The sequence below is a fragment of the Struthio camelus genome, chromosome 6 (genome assembly GCF_040807025.1).
Source record: "Struthio camelus isolate bStrCam1 chromosome 6, bStrCam1.hap1, whole genome shotgun sequence".
In the NCBI taxonomy this organism is placed as follows: domain Eukaryota; kingdom Metazoa; phylum Chordata; class Aves; order Struthioniformes; family Struthionidae; genus Struthio; species Struthio camelus.
The window spans coordinates 39,202,321-39,223,996 of record NC_090947.1 but is presented as its reverse complement, the minus strand read 5'-3'; the positions used below and the strand labels follow the sequence as shown (position 1 = coordinate 39,223,996).

Genomic DNA, 21,676 nt, shown 5'->3' with positions numbered 1-21,676 from the left:
GACACTAGCACACACAGATATACTGCATACTATATACTTAACACACAGATACGCTGGATGACTTTCATTTTAGTGCTATTTGTACAAGAACGTAATGGATATTTTTGTTTCTTTTGCGTTTTCATGTTTGGGGCAAATTCTAGAAGTCAGGCTTTCTTTGTACTTTGCAAAGGGATATGAAACGTAGAGGATTTATATCTCCTTAACAGAAAAAGCACAATCAATAATAGTTAAAAGTTCGAATAGACACTCAAGATCAAATTTCTAGAGCTTGGAAATGAACACATGCATGTTGACTGCCAGTCACGGGCACGACGGCATGACTTCACACACTGCAAGCAGACTGCTGACAGTGAATGAACTTATATTCAAGAATATGCAATCTGCAGAATCAAGAATCTTTACAACAATAATGATTTAAATTAAGATATAGATATATTTGGCCTAAGAAATATTTAATTCCACTAAAAAAATTAAAGGACTGAATTAGTTTAATTGAAAATATTGAAAACTTGGGTAAGTTGGTTATTCTTGCCTTAGAGTATATACATTTAACACACAGAGTGGTAAATATTTTATTGTAATTAATTTTTATTCCAGTTTTAATTCAGCATTATTACTTTACTAATATGAGCAAGAATATTGAAGTGATTTTATAAGGGAATGGCAATGAAAATTTTACACAAACACTATCTTATGTGCAACATATTTAACAAAAGAGTTTTTGAAGAGTGTCTAGTGTTCTATGATTACAACATCCTTTTGCTGCTTGCCTGTAAAATACCTCCCTTCTAGGCAGCCGCTTCAAAAATATGCGGTTAATACACACCAGATTTTATTAAAAATATACAGAAATAATTTTCCTATATATCAGTACCTCCTCTGTGCAGTTTGGTAAGTAAGATTTTCAACAGCTAGAAACAAGTGCTTGTTCTAGTTAAAAGCAACTGATTGAGTGATATAAAGGAACTTAACTAATGGGTCAAAAGATCTTAAGTATGTCACAAGCACAGAATTTGTTTTTGTCTTCAACAGCTTCAAACCTGTAAAAATTTATATTCATAAATGTCACTACAGAAAAGTAAAACATGTTTCACACACAGGTGGATTTTTTTAAACTATTGGTATTTGAAGGTCTTTGGATGTCTGGGGCGAAAGAATAAACCCCACAGGACACACATCAGTGAAAAAGTTCAGATAACATAATAAACATCAGATATCATATAGCCCTGTATTTAGTCGTGTGGCAATCACCACTGGTCATATTTTTATGCTTGCATTGACCTATTCAATAGGTCAATAAAGACCTAATAAAGACTTACTAAAATATCTAGCTTACACATCAAAATGTTTTAATATTTTGAAAATTTAATACTTCAAATGTCAAGATTTTTCAGTGCATCGTATGGTTTGAACTCTTATTGCAAACAAAGCACAAGAGCATTCTGGAAGTTGCTGCTGACTAGGGCAGGGGAACAGGAACCGTTTCATTATCGCTCCCTCTCTACGGAGCAGAAGCACAGCTCTGCACTTGGCTGCCGTTACTTGGACTATGTTGGCATCAGCCCCCTCTCTAAGGCTTCAGCAGAAAGTTAGTTTTATGACCCTGCTTTAAGAAGAGATACAAACAGCTTCCAAAAGCAAGATACTGTGGAACAGCGAGAGCAAAAAATTTCATCAGTGTATGGGGAAAAACTAAGCAACAACCATACTGGCTAGATGAATACCGAGAGACGAGTGGTACCTTCCCGAGGAACGGCTGGGTACCAGGCCAGGCGGGCTCCAGGGCCGCAGCGCTCCGACCGCCTTCCCTTTGAACATATGTCCTTTCAAGTGAAATTAATCAATCGCTTTATCACTGCTGCAGCATCTGGAGCCATAATCATTACCCAACTGCTGAGAAAGAAATGAAACCACTAATCGCACAGGGAGTAAGGCTTAGCCTTCAGAGCAGGAAAGTTTTTATTAAGTTCTAATTTGGAAAGTGATTTTTCATGGCTAGCCTTCCAGGACACGCCACACAAAAGCGGGATATACTTCAGCAACTGTCTACAACTTATCCCCCAGCATATACAACCTATACATTTAGAACTTCAATACTGAAGTTTTAACTTGCTTTTCCAAATTCAGCTCCATAATCCTAAATCACTGTTATTCTCAAGTATGACACTGACATAATTTTAACCATAAATTTTGAAAGGTCTCTAGAAGAAACTGCAGAAGTCTACAAAGTGGTAGACAACAGGCAAAGTCACCAACAGCGAGCCCTATTCTGCCTCTAGATTCACACATAATGCTCCTATTGATCTCTGCTGGAACTTTCTGTGCAAACTGAAGCTCCTAGACATTTGAATCTATTATATTAAGAATTTCATCATATCTATCAACCAGCCGAAGGGAAATAAAACAAGCCATACCACCACTACATCAATAATCTGGATTATCCCGAAATGTGCCTCGTTCCTTCTAACTTCTCCATTGCCACTTCCAGGCTTATACTGTTCAAAGTTTTCAAAAAGAAAAAAAGAATAAAAAGAGACTACATTCATGACAGCAGAACTATTCCCATACATAGCAGGAAAAAGGGGTCCTTGGAATTCTAGGACTCAGGGTCCTAGAAACTGTCACCTGTATTACCTACATACTAAGAGCTACAGTATGCATCTGCACGTTCATGCACAATAGTTTTGTTATCTAATAGATGATAGCTGAATGAGGGCATGGTTACTCTATATATTGAAATTGTTCAATTAAGTGACTAAGTGAAACCCACATTCAAACTAACTGAAGGCACAGTTATTTGGGGAAAAAAAAAAAAGATGGGGGTACTGAACAAAAGAAGTACAACAATTAACTCTAGTGTAGCACTTAAAATAGGTTGAAAACGTGACCATCCCTTTTTAATACTCTGCCTATATATAACAGAAATCTTCCCAACAGGTGCATTCAATTAAAAAAATTAACCCCCAAGGAAAAAGTACAAAAACATCTCCATCTGTTTTTCTTGCCACTCACTGTGTTTCTTTTATGAGCAAAATATGTACAACAATACAATCTAACAAAGTTGAATGAAAACTACTACAATTCCAATAATAAGCTATCTTTTTTAAAAATATATATATATGAACAATTTAAAAGAAATCACTTTTGCAGATTTCCCCCTATGACCCACAGTTCTGTTCCCATAGTAACTATTGAGAAAAGAAAAGGATAATATGGCTAACTGGTACTTTTCCCAGTACCAACATAAAAAAAGAAAAAAAAAGGAAAAAAAAGAAAAGAGCACCTTATTCTCAAAACCTATTATTCTCAGGAAGGGAAGAGGGACATTAAAAGATTAGTGTGAATCTCCTGTGTAATCTAGTTTAAACCACCACCTACTGAACACTTGATGTTGGTTAGACAAAGATATTTGTTCAAGTGTGTAGTCTTTGTGTAAAAGAACCACTGAAAGAGTTTTGCAAGCCCAACAATAACAAAATTACCAGACACATGCTGTAAGGACTTCCATCCAAACTCAGCAAGCATGGTCTGCAGCCTACCTGCCATGCTAGTGCTTAGTACTTGTCTCTACTGATGAACTAATATTCCTGCATGTTTTCCTTCAAGCATATAAAGTGTTAATGTTAACATATATTTCCATTTAATTTCAGTTTCTCCTCAGCTTACCTTTTTTCTTTGACCGATACGCAACATTTCCAATATTGCTTGCTACAAGACACTTTTCTAAAAAAAAAAAAAAAAAAAAAAAAAAAAACCCACCACAGAAGCCAGCAATTCTTTCTGTAATAATACCACAAAGAAGAATGTTTTGTTTTGCATCTTAGAGCCCCTACAGAAAACTGGAGCTAATCAAAACATACTAAGTTTTAAAGATAAGGTGAAAGGGCACCAGTTTACACATTTCCGCTCCTTGGACTCTGCACAACTTCCTGATGATGGAAACGTTCTTCAGATACGCTGAGCTCTTCTCACATACCTTTGTTCAGTACCCTGACAAACGCACCAGAATTTAGTGTCTGAGGACCCAGTGTATCCACTAGTTTTGAAATGTCTTACAGACATTAAAAAAAACCTCTTTGTTCCACCCTTACCAAGGGTTAGAAAAAAAAGCAACATCTCCATGACATCAAGCTTGGTTTATATACTAAAAAAGTAATACCGGAGGAGGATACAGTATCAGCAGAACTGAAATGATAAAGGTGAGGTGAAGTAGTATAAGCATATATAATAAAATTTACAGGTGTGCGGAAGAGAAAGATAAAAATGGGGTAGGAAAGGGTCAAGAATCCTAAGGAGAGAAAGCAAGCTAATTTACTATCTGAGACAACTGCTCTCCTTTCTAAGCAAATATGAGATCAGCTTTGAGGCCACCCTCAAATCTTTTCCAATATCAATGATTGATATGAGCCAGCAAGGGAGAAAAAACTACAGGAAAAGTATAAGAATACAGAGAGAATGAAGGGAGCTGGGAGCAGAGCAAGCAGGCTTCAGCTCTGGGAAACAGAGAAAGACAAGGAGAAACAAAAACGGAGAAAAGAAATGATAGGAAGATAATAGTTAAAGGATTTTATCAACGATGATCAAAAATGATATTCTAAAAAAATTTAGAAAACTGAAGGTGTTATTTACATCTTTTTCTTCTCCCAAACACCCTGATGGCTTTAAGACTTTTATTTACCCTCTTGCTGGAGCCGCTTTAAATTTGCCCTTGGATATTATCAACCATGTTATATGCTGACCAGAGAAAAGTCTGCTCTGCATTTTGCCAATGTTACACATTATTTTCCTGACTTTTTTTCTCTTATATACCTTGCACTAAGCAAACTGAAGACTTCAATTCCTTTTATTTCCCCACTGCAAAAAGACACTTGGATTATTTAAGTTGGCTGCTGAATTATTCCCTAAGAATTTTTTAACTGATACTTTACTCTTCACAATATTCATAAAAGAATATTTTGTCACTTATTTTTAAAATTTTTTCATAAATCCACCACAGATTTTCTTTCAAATAACCAGAAATTTGAATTTCATAAAATTCATTTGAACTTCATTTTCTGCTTATTAAGTTTTGCTGCAAGTAAAATTCTGCATAAGAACTCCTGTTACAAAGTTTCAAGCACCAGTGACTTAAAAAAAATTCGCAGAAATAAAAATATAATTTATATTGTGCCATAACAAATGTTCTTTGTAAAGAATGCTTATAGAACAACTTAGCACTAATTTTAAAAGTAACTGTTTGTATTTAAAGCCTCTTTGGAAGGGCTATTTTAAATGAAAATATGCTAACAGATTAAAGATATCAGAACTACTTCAGATTAAACTGTTTACAAAATGTTCCAAAAGAGCGGCACCGATGTGATCCTGCAACGCATCAAGCAAGACATCTAGTGAAGACTGCAAAACATCATTGGGTGAAATCTCACCTGATACCTTTGCCAGAATTCTGAAGACCCACGTTTAGAAAAGATTTAGTTTGACAAACTGTATTGAAGAGGTTATTTTTAACAACAGGAGACTTGAAGAGTTTGGTGTCTTTACTTTGCCAATAAATAAACTATCAGGGAAAGAAGATTTAGTTAAACCAAAGAACAGTGTGACATAGGAACAAAGGTATAAACTGGTCATGAATAAAATTAAAAGCAAAAATAGGAAAGCAGGTCTAGAATTATAAGGTTTCTTGTTATCAAGTTTATCGCAACAATCTGACCAATTATAGAATGTAACTTAACACTTTTTTTTAAAACAATTAATTGCTGCTGCTATCAATATGATGCGATTGCAATCTATGACCCCAGAGAACCACTCCAGTCCTGAATTCTTAATATAGCAAAGAACTTTAGGATCATTCATAATTTGATTAAATCAAGACTGAGGTTTAATTCTAAAAACACTGAAAATTCCACCCATCAAGGCAACATAAAAATAACCTACAACTAAAAAGAACGTTTGCTACAACAGTAGCAGTTTGTAAGTGTGAGGTAGTCTGAGAAATATCACAGAGCTTCCACTTACCTACAACATAAAGATCACTAAAAAGATACTTGCATTTCAGTCTTGCTTTGTTTTCCTAGCTAATAAAAAAACACTTAATCTGACATAGATTATCATCCTTAATCTTGTAGAAATTTTGGAAAGATATTACTTATCCAGCAGTGTTATCTTCAAATGAACCTCTCTTCAAAGGACAGTACATCTCAAACCTACTGAAGCTAAAGATGTGATGTCCTTTTCACATTGGGGGTATTTCAGTAAGTTAGTCTTTTAACATGTAAGGTCAAAGGCACCTCCAAACTAGCACTTGGCATTCCTGAAATTAAGATCCTGAGAAAGGGTACTTTAGAGCAGTATTATCTGAGAAGAGAGAACAAAAGATCTTTTTCATCTTACTCGTAACAGGCTCACCCACATTCACTAGTAGTTCAAAGGTTCCTCAATGTTAGAAGATTGTTCTCTAAAAACTTGATTTCATACCCTTTCCATTATGGATTGTGCCTGAAGAAAGACTAATGATCAATGGCTAACTTTTCTTTTTTTTTTTTTTTTTTTTTTTAAAAAGAATCCCTTTCAGATAGCGGTAATAACTCTGATGAAAGTTTTATGTGCTCACTTGTGGCAATAAAACTTCTGGGAGACAAGTTTGGTGAGCCATAAGTCCACAAACACCAAAAGATTAGTGGTTTATTCTCCAAGTAAAATCTCTCCTACTGTGATCAGATGCGTTACAAGTTCATTTCCCAGTATGATATCTTACTTTCAGTGTTCCTCCCACTCACGAGAGTGATCGTGTCCCTTCCTGGCTTACAGTCCCGTTGGGATCTATTTCATGGACTGCATTACAGATGAAGGAGTCACTGGGACAGGACATTTGGATTTTTAATTGACCTCTTCTTCCCTTCTGTACTATACAGAATATTATTTCCATGCAAAATAGCATTTTTACCAGATTTAGAGAACTTTTCCCCAAAAATCAAAACAGCTTCATGATACAAAAGCATTTTAATAATATTCCCTGTATTTAAAAAGCTACATTCACAACTGTAGCTCTGATAGTCACCTTTATTGCATGCATCTCTTATCCTCTTCAATGTTGATAATATTTTGGGGAAACAGCACACGCGCTGTTACTGCTGCGTGCTTTATGGAGGCGCTAAAGACATCAGAAGTGATAGTGAGAATGCAGCTTGCCAATATAACTACAAGTGCCTCTGGGAAGGGTTGTTTTTTCTGCCAACAGTGATTTATGGACCTCTTCAAAGCATTTTGTAATCCTAATTAACAGTTCCTTTGCTGTGGGACACCTGAAGGATTTCCTGTGTTGCACGTATTTTAGGCTGAATAACTTAATTTCAGAATTTCTCCACAAAATAAAAACTAGTATTACATTGTGCGGTAATATTCTGTATAAAGTTTTAAAAGTTTAAGTGGCCATTATTGTAACATTGTCATATCTGCAGTAAAGAAATCCCAAGCGCTTTTAGGACCATTCAAGAGATGAAGAAAATTACCATGGTGAAATATGCACGTCACTAATTGGATATCACATTAAATAATATTAATTTACAAGGGTTTAAAACCAATTAAATTTTCTCAAGATTATATCACTAAAATTGCTTTGCTAGTTAGCAAGTGTTGGAGAATTATTCAGCTACTTAAGGTCGCTGAGCAATTTAATTGGTACAATTATTGCTTTCATGTTTGGCTGGTGGTCACAAAATAAGTATCTGACAAGAAAGGTCTTGAAATCAAAAGATACACTATACAGATATTTAGACATTAATATATTAATACATCCCCTCTAGAAAACCAGGTGCTAAAAATATCTGATTAAAAAAAAGCCACAAGTAAACAAGTAAAATCCAAGTGCTAACTCTTGGAATAGCTGAGGAAAAAGTATGTACAATCTATTCCAAAGTCACTCTGCCAAGCTCTTAAATTTTAGAAATACAGAGCCAATTTTGTTTGCAGATTCAGTGACTTCAATACAACTGCTCTCATCTACACCAAGACCACCACGCCCAGGGTGAAAATGAACGAGTCTTCGTTAGATACAGCCAAGAATTTAGGCCAAAAAAATCCCTGCTTTATACATCAGAGCGCTGACATAGCACTTTTTTTTTTTTTTTTTTTTTTTTGGCATCGCTGTGAAGAACATGCATCTTTGAACTCCCAGGTGCTAGGAAACATCACTAGAGTACCTATAAATTCATTGTCTTAAAGTCACAGCTTCCAATAACACATCACAATCTTCTCATTTGATTACAAAGCATGGAGCATATTAATAAGTCAAATTTCTCTAAAGCAAATAAGTAACTTGCCATGCTTGCAAAAGGCCGTTCAAGATTCAACAACAAGAGAGATTTATCTTTTTTCCCCATTAGGAATTGCTCATTTATCCTAAAAGATTGTTTCAGGAGAAGATGGCAGTAAATGCAGGTTTTGTTTCTATCAGAATGGGTCTGCTCAGTTCTGACATTAAAAACTACGTAATATTAGATTCAGTATGCTCTGTATTTATTTTCGGTATTGGACACACTGGTTCTCAAAGTGTAGCATGAATTCTACTATATATGCCATAAACCTCATTAGGCTTTAAATTTCAAGGTTATTTTTACTAATATCCTACTGCAACAGGCTAACATCTTGGCTCTCCGGATCCACCTGTTCCATCCGAGTTCTCATCCCTGTCTTCCAAAACATCTTACTGAAATCTCTTGCAAGAGAAGTACACCATTGTGATTAATTCTTCCTGAAAAACTAAGTAAAGCTAACTTTAAAAAATAAATAAATAAATAAACGAAAAGCAGCCCTGATGGCAGAGTTATGTAATTATCTATTGACATTCTTTTGTAATTAACTTCAAGGCCACTGCACTTTATTTTAATACACATGCTTCTAAACGCCTCAGAAATGAAATCTGCAAATTTGCAGAACATACATAATGCCAGAATTATCCCATGAAAGTCAGATTATTTTCTATATCATGACACCGTAAAAGACGCTTACCACCGCTTTGCCAAGATTTTTCCCAAACAAATATCCATTCAGGCAGTAAAGAGAAATTTCAGCCAGTTGGGTTATTTCTTAGAATAATTCTAACAGACTGAGAGAGTTAGAAATGCCTTTTTCACTTCTACTGCAGAGCTACTTTGTTAACTTCATAAATAATGCTTTGTTCTATTAGCAAAACATGAAATGCCTTGGGTGAACGTACTATTCTTTTCAAAAAAACAAACAAGAAAAACCTAAATGTTTTGGTTTCAAATTTATTAAGTTTTGTCAAGTTTTCAAGAAAATATTCCTAAACAAAAATGGAAATTTTGTTTACAAATATAAAAGGAGTCAGCCTTAACATGAAGAAACCCTTTCTTTTTGTCAAAAGAGACAATCGACGTGGCTCAAAATTCACAAATTTTTTTCATTCAGAAATAAAGTTTCACACAGCATTGTTTTCTACCTCTCATCATTACATATGTAGAGAAAGAGCACAAAAATATTGTTAGGATTTAATCTTTTTAAAATTAGTCCTGAGATCTCAGATATTTTTTGTGCACTGTGGGAGACACAAGAACCAATACCTTTTTTTTCTTGCATTGGGAACACATAACTTTATAAGAGCTCCATGATGGGACACATCACTGGACTTTCAGAGCACAGAATCACATATCCGTGGAAGCTTGTGAGCATCTTTTCTTAGTTCTAAATATATCTGCATCAGTCTTTGAAGCATCAGTAGTTCTTTACTGTCAGCTAGAATCATGAAGTCAAATTAAAATTTTATGTATTCCAACGAACACCTCTGAAGACTGATGGTACAATACATTTCAGATCTGAAGAGAAGTATAATAGAACTGACAGGTCCAATTTGTCCTTAAGAAAACAACTCTACCTTTCAACGCTTGTTCAAAAATCAAGTATATAACAGTGAACTGGAGAAAGACAGTTTGTCAGTTTATGCGGCTATTTACTGTCTCTTCATTTTACACGTACGATTTTGTGAAAAATTTGTTCAGAAGTACTTCTTCAGATCCTACCCAACCAGCACTCTGCTCCTTTGCAGTGGCTAAGACGAGAAACTTGCAGTAACCCTAGCAGAAGGGCAGGAACCCTCGCAGGACAACCGTTTCATTGTTCAGCTACTTCAGCCTCCTACCTTCTCTTGCACTATGATTAAAAAAAGAAATAAACAAAAAACAACAAAAAAGTAAAATCTCCCCAAAAAGGGGGGAGATTATGCTTCTTTCAAATTTAACCACTATGCTGCTTGGTCATAAATGGACAAGTTATGTTCATCTTGGTCTGTCTTTGGCCTCAGTGGTACTCCTAAGCAATGAATCCCCCAGCCCAACTGCATGTTTCTGACAAAGTACTTTCTTTCAGTAAACATTTCCTGAATTTGCCAATCTTTCCATATCACTGAACAGTCTTTGTTCTTGTGTTATGCTACAAAATAAGCATCTGATTTATGTACCACCTATCAAGCTTGGTTTTATCCATTTTCATCATGTCATCTCTCATATTTATCTCCTTCCTAGAATTAAGAATCTCAGGGTTATCAATATGACTTCAAGAAAAAGTTTTCAAACGTTGTGTGCATCCAATTTTGAACATTCAAACACTGCATGCAACCAATCTGATTGACAGACAAGAGAAATTCATTAAATATATCAATGAAATGCTAAATATGAGTAGATGAACCAAGAATATGTAATTTTGAGTCAATTCATTCTGAAAGATGTTAGAGTGATGTTTTCATTCACATGTGAAAAGAAAATGATTAAATATTTCAAAGGAAACAATATTCAGATGATATCAGTATCTGATAATTTTTTTACTCTTAGATTAAAAGCACTAAGGAATCCAAAGTTCTAACCTAAAGTCACTTTGGTGCATAACACTGCAATAAATATGATGATTACTAATTAAAATAAAAAATAAAACATCCACTCCTCAGTTAAAAAAGAATTATAAACAGAAGACATTATCAGACTTTTTTACTGTGCCAAATTGTAATTGTAATTGACTTTTTACTGTGCCAAAACAGAATGGAGAAAGAACGTTCCATCCTTAAATGCAGAAAATGTATAGTAAGTAAGTCAAAGTATCTTTTCCCTACCTGTTTTCCAGATAAATCGATGATCTTTCCTGGCTTCCAGATGAGCTGCTTGTAACATTAAGAATACAAATAAAAGGAAGGACTTCCCCAGACCTTGCCATGCCCAATGAGGAGAAACCCAGTTCTGTTGTAGAAGCATAATTCAGATAATATCGTCTCTTGTCTTCTTCAGTCCTATAATTAATTAAAAGAAAGTTTCTTAAAAGACTTACAACGCCAAGGCAACAGGCTCCCTGTGGGCCTGATACACTGAGGACGATGCTGCTATAGAGGCTCAACTTGGAGGTGGGGGCGGGGGGCGGTGAGAGAGAGAGGGAAAGACTGGTAGATCCCAGAGGGCCTGCAGTCCCATCCTACAAAGACAGCCGTTGTAAAAGCTTTTAGCAAGTTCCTAAAAAAGGATCTGCCAGTGCAAATAAATGACAAGGGATCTGATAACAGTGAGTCATGTGTCCCTTCTTTTCGGTATTTAATTTTTCTTTAGCATGAATATTATCACGTTATAGGCAGATTAAACCAAAGCTGGGAACGGATTCAAGGTGCAAACTCCAGCTTTGAATACAGATCCCATGTCTTACATTTTAAGATCACTGACAACTGAAATACCAGATCTGGCAATATTTTAGCTCCATGCAATGTACTAACATGGTATAGACAAATGCAACATGAGAAATACAGCGGGAAATTCAGGGAAGCAAGAGATTGCTTATCAGTACACGATGTGTCAAAAATCAGAGAACACTTGAGTTTTTCCCACAAGCACACCGACTACCCACTTACTTAGGTAGATTTTTTGGTTTTACAGGAGTTTCAAGATACTTTTCCGGAATCCGAACAGTTTTGAAATATCATTCATGGTACATGTCACATTAAATAAACAAGAGCTACTTTCTGATCTAAATTCACATATTAAATTTTTCTTATGTAATACCTTTTGTATTTATATCATGTTAATATTCTCAGCATGTCTCTACTTGCTGTTAATGGTTAATCCTACTTGGATAGGTAAAAATGTCACATGCGTATTGGAGTAAGCAGAGAGGTAAGATGCGTCTTTGACATTTGTCTTCACTTGCATAATCTCGGTGATTTTCATTAAAATTTATCAGTTACTAAAAGTTTAGTCCAGAAAATTCCATTACACTTCCAACCTTATGAAACACATAATACACAGTATAGTTCTTGATAAGAAATTGAAGATAAACTTGAAAATAGTATGTAGTGAATATACAGTAAAACTTTTAATTTCAAACTGTATTTAAATTACTTTGAAGCATTTACTATCATGATCAAGTCATGTAATTATATTTAATCAGATACTGACTAACTGCAGTGGCATATACAATGTTATATCTGCTATCTGGTTTAGTTCATTCTTATGTTTTATATGAACAGCAAATGGTAAGATCTGAAAAATCTGCCAAATTGAACAAATACAGTAACGCAGGCTACGTAACAGGTTTATCGCATTTCTCATGCTTTCTGGGTTAATTTAGGATTTAGAATTTCACATTTAATTTAGAATACAGTCTGCAGAGTCCCAACGCTTTGACGGTGCAATGCAGACCATCAGGGGCCTTGTAAGAAGCCCAAGCGAAGTTCAGAAACTTTTGAGCGTTCTTCAGCAATGAGCTGCCGAGGGCCCCGTTCCTTGGCAGAAAAGATGTTACCCCAACACAAGTACAGGAGATAAGACCTTAAGAGAGAGAGAGAGAGAGCAGCTCTCAGCCATCCGGCAATTCAGTGTTTTTTGTTTTCTTGTTTTTTTGTTTTTTAATTATCACTCCTCAAAAACAGTGCTCACCTCACCAAGAAGAGCTGCGGATGAGCGACTCCCCTAGTACCTTCAGCATTACAATTATCATGTATGACAGTCAGAAAACGGAGTCACCAACTTTCTGTCAAGGGAAAGAGAAGGGATTAGTGGCAATGGCTCCAACACCGTTCACGCTCAAAAGTGCAATGCAAGCAAAGAAATTATTCAGATGCTCCCAGTTCAGTACTGGCTCAAGGCCAGCATGCCCAGCCCTGTGCACACAACACCCGTGAACTGCAGGGCAGCTCTCCAGATCTGGAAGAGTGCAGTAAACGCAACACGTCCTGAACAGCTCGAGGCACGGAAAGGGCAAATCCAAGGAAAACTCAGCAACAGCTGATAAAGATGCTGAGATTTTTAATGAAGCACAAGTAGCATTCATCAGCTTCTTTCTAAATGTACTTCTTCCATCTCAGCACTAAAAGGGTCAGCAAACAGCAGTAAATCCCTGAGGGCAGCAGACTCCTGCCCAAAACAAGAAGTTTCACATATGTTCATTCTTTGGGCAAGCTGACAAAGATAACAGACTGCTACTCCCTGTGGAGCAAGAACAGAGATTACATTAAGTCAGAAAAACTAGAAATAAATTAGACACCATGAGACTGATTCTAATCTCACCTACACCAGCAAAACTCAGTAGAGTCCGCTGACTTTCACCACAGTAAGCACAATAAAAATTTGTCTGTGTATCTCAGTTTGTATAACACAATTTGGAACAGAAGCGGTTTTGTCCTGATACGATAAAAAAAATTATTGCACAAGTAACACACGCTATCTACAGAAACGTGAATAAATTACATTATGAAGGCCGCCAACACTTCACATCAAATTTAGTTACAGCATATCTCAGCTTCCAAATGTGTCAGCATGGCTAGCTGTAAACTGGCAAAAACAGAGGAAAAAACGGAAATAAAGAAAAAAACAGAAATTCCTATTTTTACAACTGACTTCACTGAGAGTACTCATGATTAAATCCATGTAACTGCTTAAATTTGTTCAAGATACGTGCTTTACCTGAAAATTATCTTGCTTTTCCAAAACTGATTACCTGGATTTATTCAGTATCCTTTAGAACACGCACCTAGCCAAGTAAACTTCTAGATTCGCATGAAACTAAAATAACGAGGTCATCCACTGGTTTTTTTCGTTACATTTGAAGCACCGGACACAAACATCCTCTTTGTTGTATTCCATTTGTATGGCATCTTGGTCAGAAAAACAAGGGTATCCTCACATACTAGTTACAAGACAGTTTTGAAAATGATGTGCAAGTTTTCTGATTATCTTAACCCAGCATTATCTTATTCACTGCTAATTCTATTAATGATAGAATTGAAGAAAGCTAGTTTTAAAGAACAGACTTTCATTTAGAAACTTAAATTTCTACTGAAAACAACGTATTCGAGTATAACGTCAATGTTATAAATGAATAAATATGCATAGAGTTTACAAATACCTTATTTTTCTAAAAAGTTCAAAATTTAATTTAATTTTGAACCTCAATGAAATTTCCAGCAGACAAATCCTTGTCTACTCTCTGCTTATCTGGGTGAAGAAAGAAAGAGCATCTGTGAAACTTTTCCTGTTTTCCAGCCCACCACTCTGACAACAAGACACAGCTGAGCATTTGGCAGCAGATGTTTCCAAGTAACAGTCACTGGGCTAATCCAAGAAACATTACAGTCCTCAGAAGCATCCAACACTGAAAGACAAAAGATTGATGGTCCAATTTTTACTCCCCAGTCTACACGTATTGCACTGCTGGAGAAGGGACCAGTTGCTGCTTCTGCAAGTATCCGCAGGACGTGATATTTCTCTAGACTTTCTGCACCGTTTCAATGGTTTATGAAAATTCTGGCTCTATTCCAACATGTATTCAGTATTTATTAGTGAACTTAGAAAAAGATCAACTTAAACAGATGTGAACGTGAATCTAAGATATGATTTTAGCCATGTTATACAACTAAATTCCTCTCAAGTTCACTGGGAGTTCTGACCTTCCACGTCACAGGTAAATCTGACCTACTTTTTCTTTTTGCATGAGAAGAGAATGCTTACAAGGACACCTGGATAGTGCTCTTCATTTAAAATACATGATGCAATTAGAATAATCCCAAACAATTTAAATAGCAACCAAAAAAAGCAACTGCAGATCTTATATCTGGCTATAAATCATTTGGCAGATGTCTAGTACAGAGATAAGCATCATCAGTCATGAATAAATTTTCTTAACATAACAGTAAATAGCACTTACGTAACTGCAGGCCTACCACATACAGCACAAACCCACTACTTGTGATATTCTAAGACAATTTGGTCCTTTACAGTATACTCTCTGTCCCCAGGTAGCAGTAAAATCTGCCTCGCTTTCTCAAAAAACTGTATTCCAAAAAGCTCATTCTATTCTGTTCCAAAACAGCAGAATGCCTGGACCATAACCATAAAGGTTGATCACCACCCACAGACACTGTAGACCATCATTGGGGCACACATCTTCCAAAAACAACAACAACAAAAAACCCACCACACACACACACACACACACACACGCACACAAACAAACAAACAAAACAAAAAGACAACACAAAAAAACCCCACTACTAGTAACTTCATGCCAAGTTTAAAAAAATGAAAATGTTTGCATACCCATCAGACTAGGAACAGATCCTACAAGTGCACATGGGCATATGACATGGGTGTACCTGCATACTGCCCAACTTTTTAATGTAATAATAAATGCAGTCAGACTAAACTGCCTTTACTTCCATATGGAAGAACACACTAAAGAGTCTTCCGATTGCACATTTGGAGAAAGATTTGTCTTCTGATTAAAGAATTTAGGGTGTCTGAACTATTTTCAGCTGTGTCAAACTGAAAAACTACTCAAGGTCACATGCTGACACTAATACTTTATTCTACAAGTACTCCCATTGACTTCAGCGGAGTGACTCTGCATATATGAGAATGGTAGCTTGATTTTCTATACCCCTACGTCTTTATCTGTAAACTTCAGTTAAGGACATTTATTCTTCTTCCAGAAGCATTTTAAAATCCTTAAAAATATACTGTGTGAATGAGCCAGACTTATAGATCTATAGATTTATAGGTTGACAATTGCCTGTGGCTATGTTTGTCATAAGTGGTCACTCATATGGAATCAAAATATTAAGCTGCATAATTCTTTGGTAATTTCCTACAACAACTGTGAGGGTAAATAATGCCTAAGAGAACATCTGGTGTTAATACATCTGTATATGGAAGATAATTGCAGACAATTAGTAGATACTCTAAAACAGCCTGCTTTGGACTAGGAGTAAGCTTGCATACTGCTCGCTGTGTTGATGCTCCAGTTTGTGCCCATGCTTCCATACTGGTAACCAGTCCAGAAGGGGGAAAAGCAGCAGGAAGCAGCGCCGACGTGTCAGCAATCATCTTCCTTCTGGCCTCTTCCTCCTGAAGGACCCAGCCCCTCGAGGCAGGGAAAAAAAACTTAACTTATATCCAGCCCGGCTCCTTTTCATGTTTAAACAACTTTTCTCAATATGTAGTTGCTGAAAAATCTAGTAGGTATTCACTGCCTTTATCAGTTACATTTGCAAATTCAGCTTTTTGGTGATTCCTATAGTCTAATCATAAGAACCTATTAATTACTCCATGGGTTTTTTTTTTTCCCCCCCTATTCAATAGTAACTATTTCTCCCCCCAAAGCTATGGAGAATCATGAGGATTAAAAGCTAGAACATGAAGTTATTGTATTGCCAATGAAGTGTTTCTTAATTTACATTCATTTATTTGAGATAAAAAACATGAAACCTAAGTTTTCCTGCTTTACTTTTTGTGCATCCTAAAATGTAACAAAGGCAGGTTTAAATTCAGAAATTTAATTATAAACTTAGTTAAGTGGATTACAATGAAAGATGTTCTAAAGATGCAGCTCAAACTGATGCATTACGACTACATTAAAGAAAACACCAGAGAATACACTTTCCATCAGCAGAATGACTTTAATTAAAACAACGATAGAATAGAACTCTTCTCGGGAATGATACTGTTGCTCCCTCTTAAGTACTTCCAACGTATTATATGGAAACACACTTGACTTTCAGTAATAAAAAGTGTAGGTTATTTCAAATTTTTCTGAGGAACTCGGTTCAGAAGATCAGCTAAACACACATAGTTGAGGCAAAATTGGTTGCATTTTTATATGAATATGTATGACTTGCACTCTGCCAAAAGAGCAGAGAGATTTCAAAAGCAAGATTTCAAAAGTCTGCGAAAGAAAGGCACAGTCCTCACTATTCCTCAATTGCGCAACCACACACTTTTCTCCAGCAGCTCTGCCAGTTGAACGATGCTGGTGAACGATGCTCAGCAACTGAGCAGCACCCCAGCACTTCCTTCTGTGCAATCATTCAAAACTATGAGTACCTGCAGGCTATCCCAGCCCTGGCTTTTTCAATTGTATTCAACTGCCATGGACTTTTGGTGCTCTCAACACTGTGTCTTCATTTCCCAAGTAAACTAATTTACCTTCATTAATACCCTTCGAGATATTATCATACTCTTCACACCAGGAACAGGCACAGAGAAATTAAGACCATAACGCTCAAGACTGCCAATAGGTTTCTGCCTGTGAACTTCAGCACTGACATTTCTTGAGTAGCAGAACACAGAAAGGGTCCAATAACTTTAAGTAATCTTTCCACACTGCTTGTGCACCTTCATATATTTACGTAAATATCTATAACATGTACATGTAACAAATCAAACCAAGTATCTGTGTAGTCCTACGTCCTGCCTCTGACAAGAGGCCAACACCAAACGCCTAAAGTACAGCTAAGAATAGAGCATGCATAAATATTTCTCCTTATACTTTCCCAGCTTTTGCACTTCCAAGTCAAGATGAAGGAGATCTTTGTACCTGATAGCCCTCAACGGAGTTCACTCCTATAAACTTACGGAGTCTACCTCCGAACCTGTATAAGCTTTCTGCAGCCACCCATGGATGCCTCTTCGTGTTGAGCTTGTTAGGCAACACAGCACGACACAATACGGGAAAAAGCTCAGTGATGTTTTCATGCTATGGCATGTACTGTAAGGTCACATCAAAACTTTATTGCCTTGAAAATAAAACAAAGTTTCTTCATTCATTTATCACTGGTTAGAGAGATGTCTGAGTCCGTTATCAATTTGCTATTCTGCTGTATCTTTTAGCACTGGCACTGGATGAGTTAAAGGTCCTTTCAAACTCAGCTATATCTAAGAACTGCACTCACAGTTACATAGATCTTGGATTACTGTTAAATTGCAATTAACACAAAGGGAAAGAGAGCTGGCACTGGTTCCAATGCTGTTTCAGTAAGTGTTATTGCAAGTTGTTGCTCAAAGAGGGTTACTCTCTCTTTAGTGGCAAAACATCGCATATAATGCTCATTCAGCAATATAATACCATTTGAAACTTTTTTTTTTAATTATTTTCCCTTAACCAGCAAACGTGGAAATCAGACTCAGCACAGAGCAAACTCCCTACTTTAGCACCTTGACCGTTCACACTGAAAACGGAAAGCTTTGAAGTCACAAATTACAAGGCAACACAGTTAAAGAAAAAAAACAACCCACCTCATAACCTTTCCTGCAGGAACAATGGCAGATTTTCCTCACATCCCCATTAAAGTGCTTTCAGTTCACAGAAATTAAATTGTTTTACTGCAGTGATTTTCTTTTGCATTCTGATATGACTTTATGTTATTTAACATGAATATGGCATTACAGGTTTTAGGTCAGGTCTTTTATCTTCCTCAGTGGAACATGGCCACCACACAGGATTTATCAATCTTAAACATAAGGTCATAATAATACGATAGAGTATCACAAAGCATACGAACTCAGCAAAGATTTCAGCTCTGTTTCGTAGGAGAAAGGCCATCCGCCTCCTCCTCAGCTCTGGTCTTTCCGAGCGCTGCAGGACTCGGCGGAGCTCCTGTGATCAGAGAATTCTTCGCGTTGCTGTTCAGAGAGGGAGACACAATAAGATGCTCACCTCCATCTCCACGATATTTCCGACAGCTGATGTCAGGCACAGTGATAAGGCTCACATGGCTTTCTGGCAAAAAAAAATAAGCTGTCTTTTGCTAACGTGTAGCCTGCCACAGGAGTGGCGTAACTGAAGCTTCTCTCTCACTTAAATTCTATGTTCTACACTTTCACGCAACAACCAGAGCAACGGAGTGCATGTCCACACCTAAGCATCTGACCAAACAAATTAGCTAGAGATATGCAGGAAAACACTACAACTTTAACTTGATATTCAGTTCTGGAGAGAGTACTGAGGAGTTCAAAACTGAACCCCACAAGTTGGTGACTCTGGCTAAAATAAACCTGATCCACAACCTGCTGTTGTATGGCTGTACAAAAATGCAGAGGTCAAGTCCAGTATTTCCTGAAGGCAAAGAGTTTTATTCTTAATGTAGGCATTACAGCAGAAGAATATCTTTTCAATAGTACTTGTATCTATATTTTTGTCCTTACTGTTTTGCAGCTTATGCTACCTATCCTCTGGTCTATGCACAAATGTATTAATATGAACAGACACACACATATCCACAAGACAAATTCCATTTCAAAAACTCATTTTCAAAGTGCTGAAATAAACATCTATTCCAATGCATCCTCTGCCATCAGCTGTTTAGTTCAATGCAAAGTATGAACTCACAGGAAAGGAGAAAACCCGGAGCGCAATGCCACGCTCTAACACTGTACAGAGGAGCACTGTTAATCAAATACAGAAACAGTAGTTCATTTCCTATCAAAGATCAACAGTGAAGCGTTGCAATGAGATCTCATACAAGCAAGGCTCCATTACTTTTAACAGAATATACCCTGTATAAGTAAGGTCTTATGTGAGAACATGTACTTTAAGTAATTAAAGCTACAGTTCTCAAAATAAGTTAAATACATTTTGTGATGCCTTGCTATTGATCATTCATTTTCCTCCCACTCTGATTTGCAACAGATTTCCTTGTCATCAGTGCACATTAGCCTGTATATACTATGTATTAAAAAAAAAAGTGTTACATGAAAAAAAAAAAAAAAGGACAAAGCTGAAAACACATGAAAAAAAACTTAGAAAGACTGGCACAGATGTAAAGAATTCTGTTTCTAAAAACTGCTTCTAAAAATGAGGCGCAAATGCCAATATGCAAACTATGCTCTGAATCCAACTTACAGAAGTTACCATGCAAACTCACCGCAACGTGCTAGTAGTAACACAATATGGCTTGTAACATAGGTAGCATTTGGCCCCCAGACTTTATTTTTGTGTGGAATTTATTTCCAGACATACGTGAATCATTGCTTTTACCAAACCTCCTCTTACACCATTGTGAGAGGGTCTTCAGAGAAAGGCTTCATAGACCTCATGTCACCAGCTGCAGTGCCCAGGAGATGCACGAACCAGTCGCAAGTTCCCATCCCATCACTTCCTCTGGAGTGGAAGGAATACCCACTAGATTTTTCTAGCTTTAACATGGCATTAGGATACATGCTTGAAGCTCAGGCATTCCCAGGAAATTTGTAAGTCATCAAAACAGATTCAGGAACAAGCTTCTCATGTGAAAAGCTATTAATAACAACTCCTACACATTTATTCAAAGATGGACATGCTTTCATCCTGAGATCAGCCGTGCATGATGACAACAAAAACATCAAGTTATTATAAAGGCAGTCAGAAAGAAAGACACTACTCCTTACATCAGTTGAAGCAATCAGCTGGGTAAAACTATATATCTATTTAAAAATTGTCTTTATTACCTTTTCCATCCATATTTCTTTTCTCCTGCAGTTCGTTATAGTCTCTCACTGTATTATTACCACATTGGAAAGCCTAATCTCTTTAGGGTGCGAAAAATATTTGTCCTGAACAAAATATAATATGATCCACACAGGGGTCCCAGACACGATCACAGTATTAATATGAAAAAATAATCATAATGATATCAACTGATAAAAACCCTTAGTATAATATTATTTAAGCAAGGTCAATTGCCTCTGCAGCTTGTTCCTACCAGAGTTCACGTTACATCACTGGTCCTATCATCCTGACCTTCCCTGCTGTCACCCCCATTACAGTTCAATTAACAGAGGAGTCCTGCCGTGGCTTGATGAGCATCTGCTGCATCTACCTGGCAGTAATTCAATAAGGATACGCCATGGAAAGAGATAATGAGAAGTCAGCCCAGTTGTTCCATCTCCCCCTGGGAGAGCAGATGAGTTTGGTTTATGGGAAAGAGCGTGACCTATGAAAATTAGCAGTTAATTTCATATTTCAGAACTTCAACATGCTACTGGTAACTTAAAGTGCTCTCCGGTTTCTCTGACTGTGGAGCCCACAAGGCTACAGACTCAGCTTTCCTGACAGGTCTGTGATTAACAACCCTTCCCACACTGAAAGGAAACACCTAGCTGAAAATATTTTCTCTTTGCCAGCTCTACCAGAGGAAAAGATTTTACTCAGGCATTGGACAGTTGTGGGTCTGAATTCAAAAATTAAACCCCTTAACAGAGAAAATGGACCACAACTACTACCAAAATGAATCAGAATGAAACTTGCACCCATGGCAAATCTTGCTGAAACAGTTTCACAAAACTAAAATCTCTTAGGTTTTCCTAAGTTGCAGATAAGGATTAGCCTGTTATTTTTCTTTCCCCGCCCTACAGAACATGGCTATCAAAATTATCCATGTAAA

The 21,676-nt window shown here is 36.7% G+C and overlaps 1 protein-coding gene across 2 annotated transcripts in view; it reads right to left on the bottom strand.

Annotated features, from left to right (window-relative positions):
* Positions 1-21,676, bottom strand: part of THSD7B (thrombospondin type 1 domain containing 7B) — a 557,432-nt gene that overhangs the window by 260,703 nt on the left and 275,053 nt on the right. For both annotated transcript variants that reach the window (XM_068949257.1, XM_068949258.1), the window contains 2 exons: positions 12,921-13,014; positions 11,117-11,290 (listed from right to left, as the gene is read on the bottom strand). In XM_068949257.1, coding sequence (XP_068805358.1) covers positions 11,117-11,255 — 139 coding nt within the window. In that variant the 5' untranslated portion in view covers positions 11,256-11,290; positions 12,921-13,014. The remainder of the gene's footprint in view (positions 1-11,116; positions 11,291-12,920; positions 13,015-21,676) is intronic.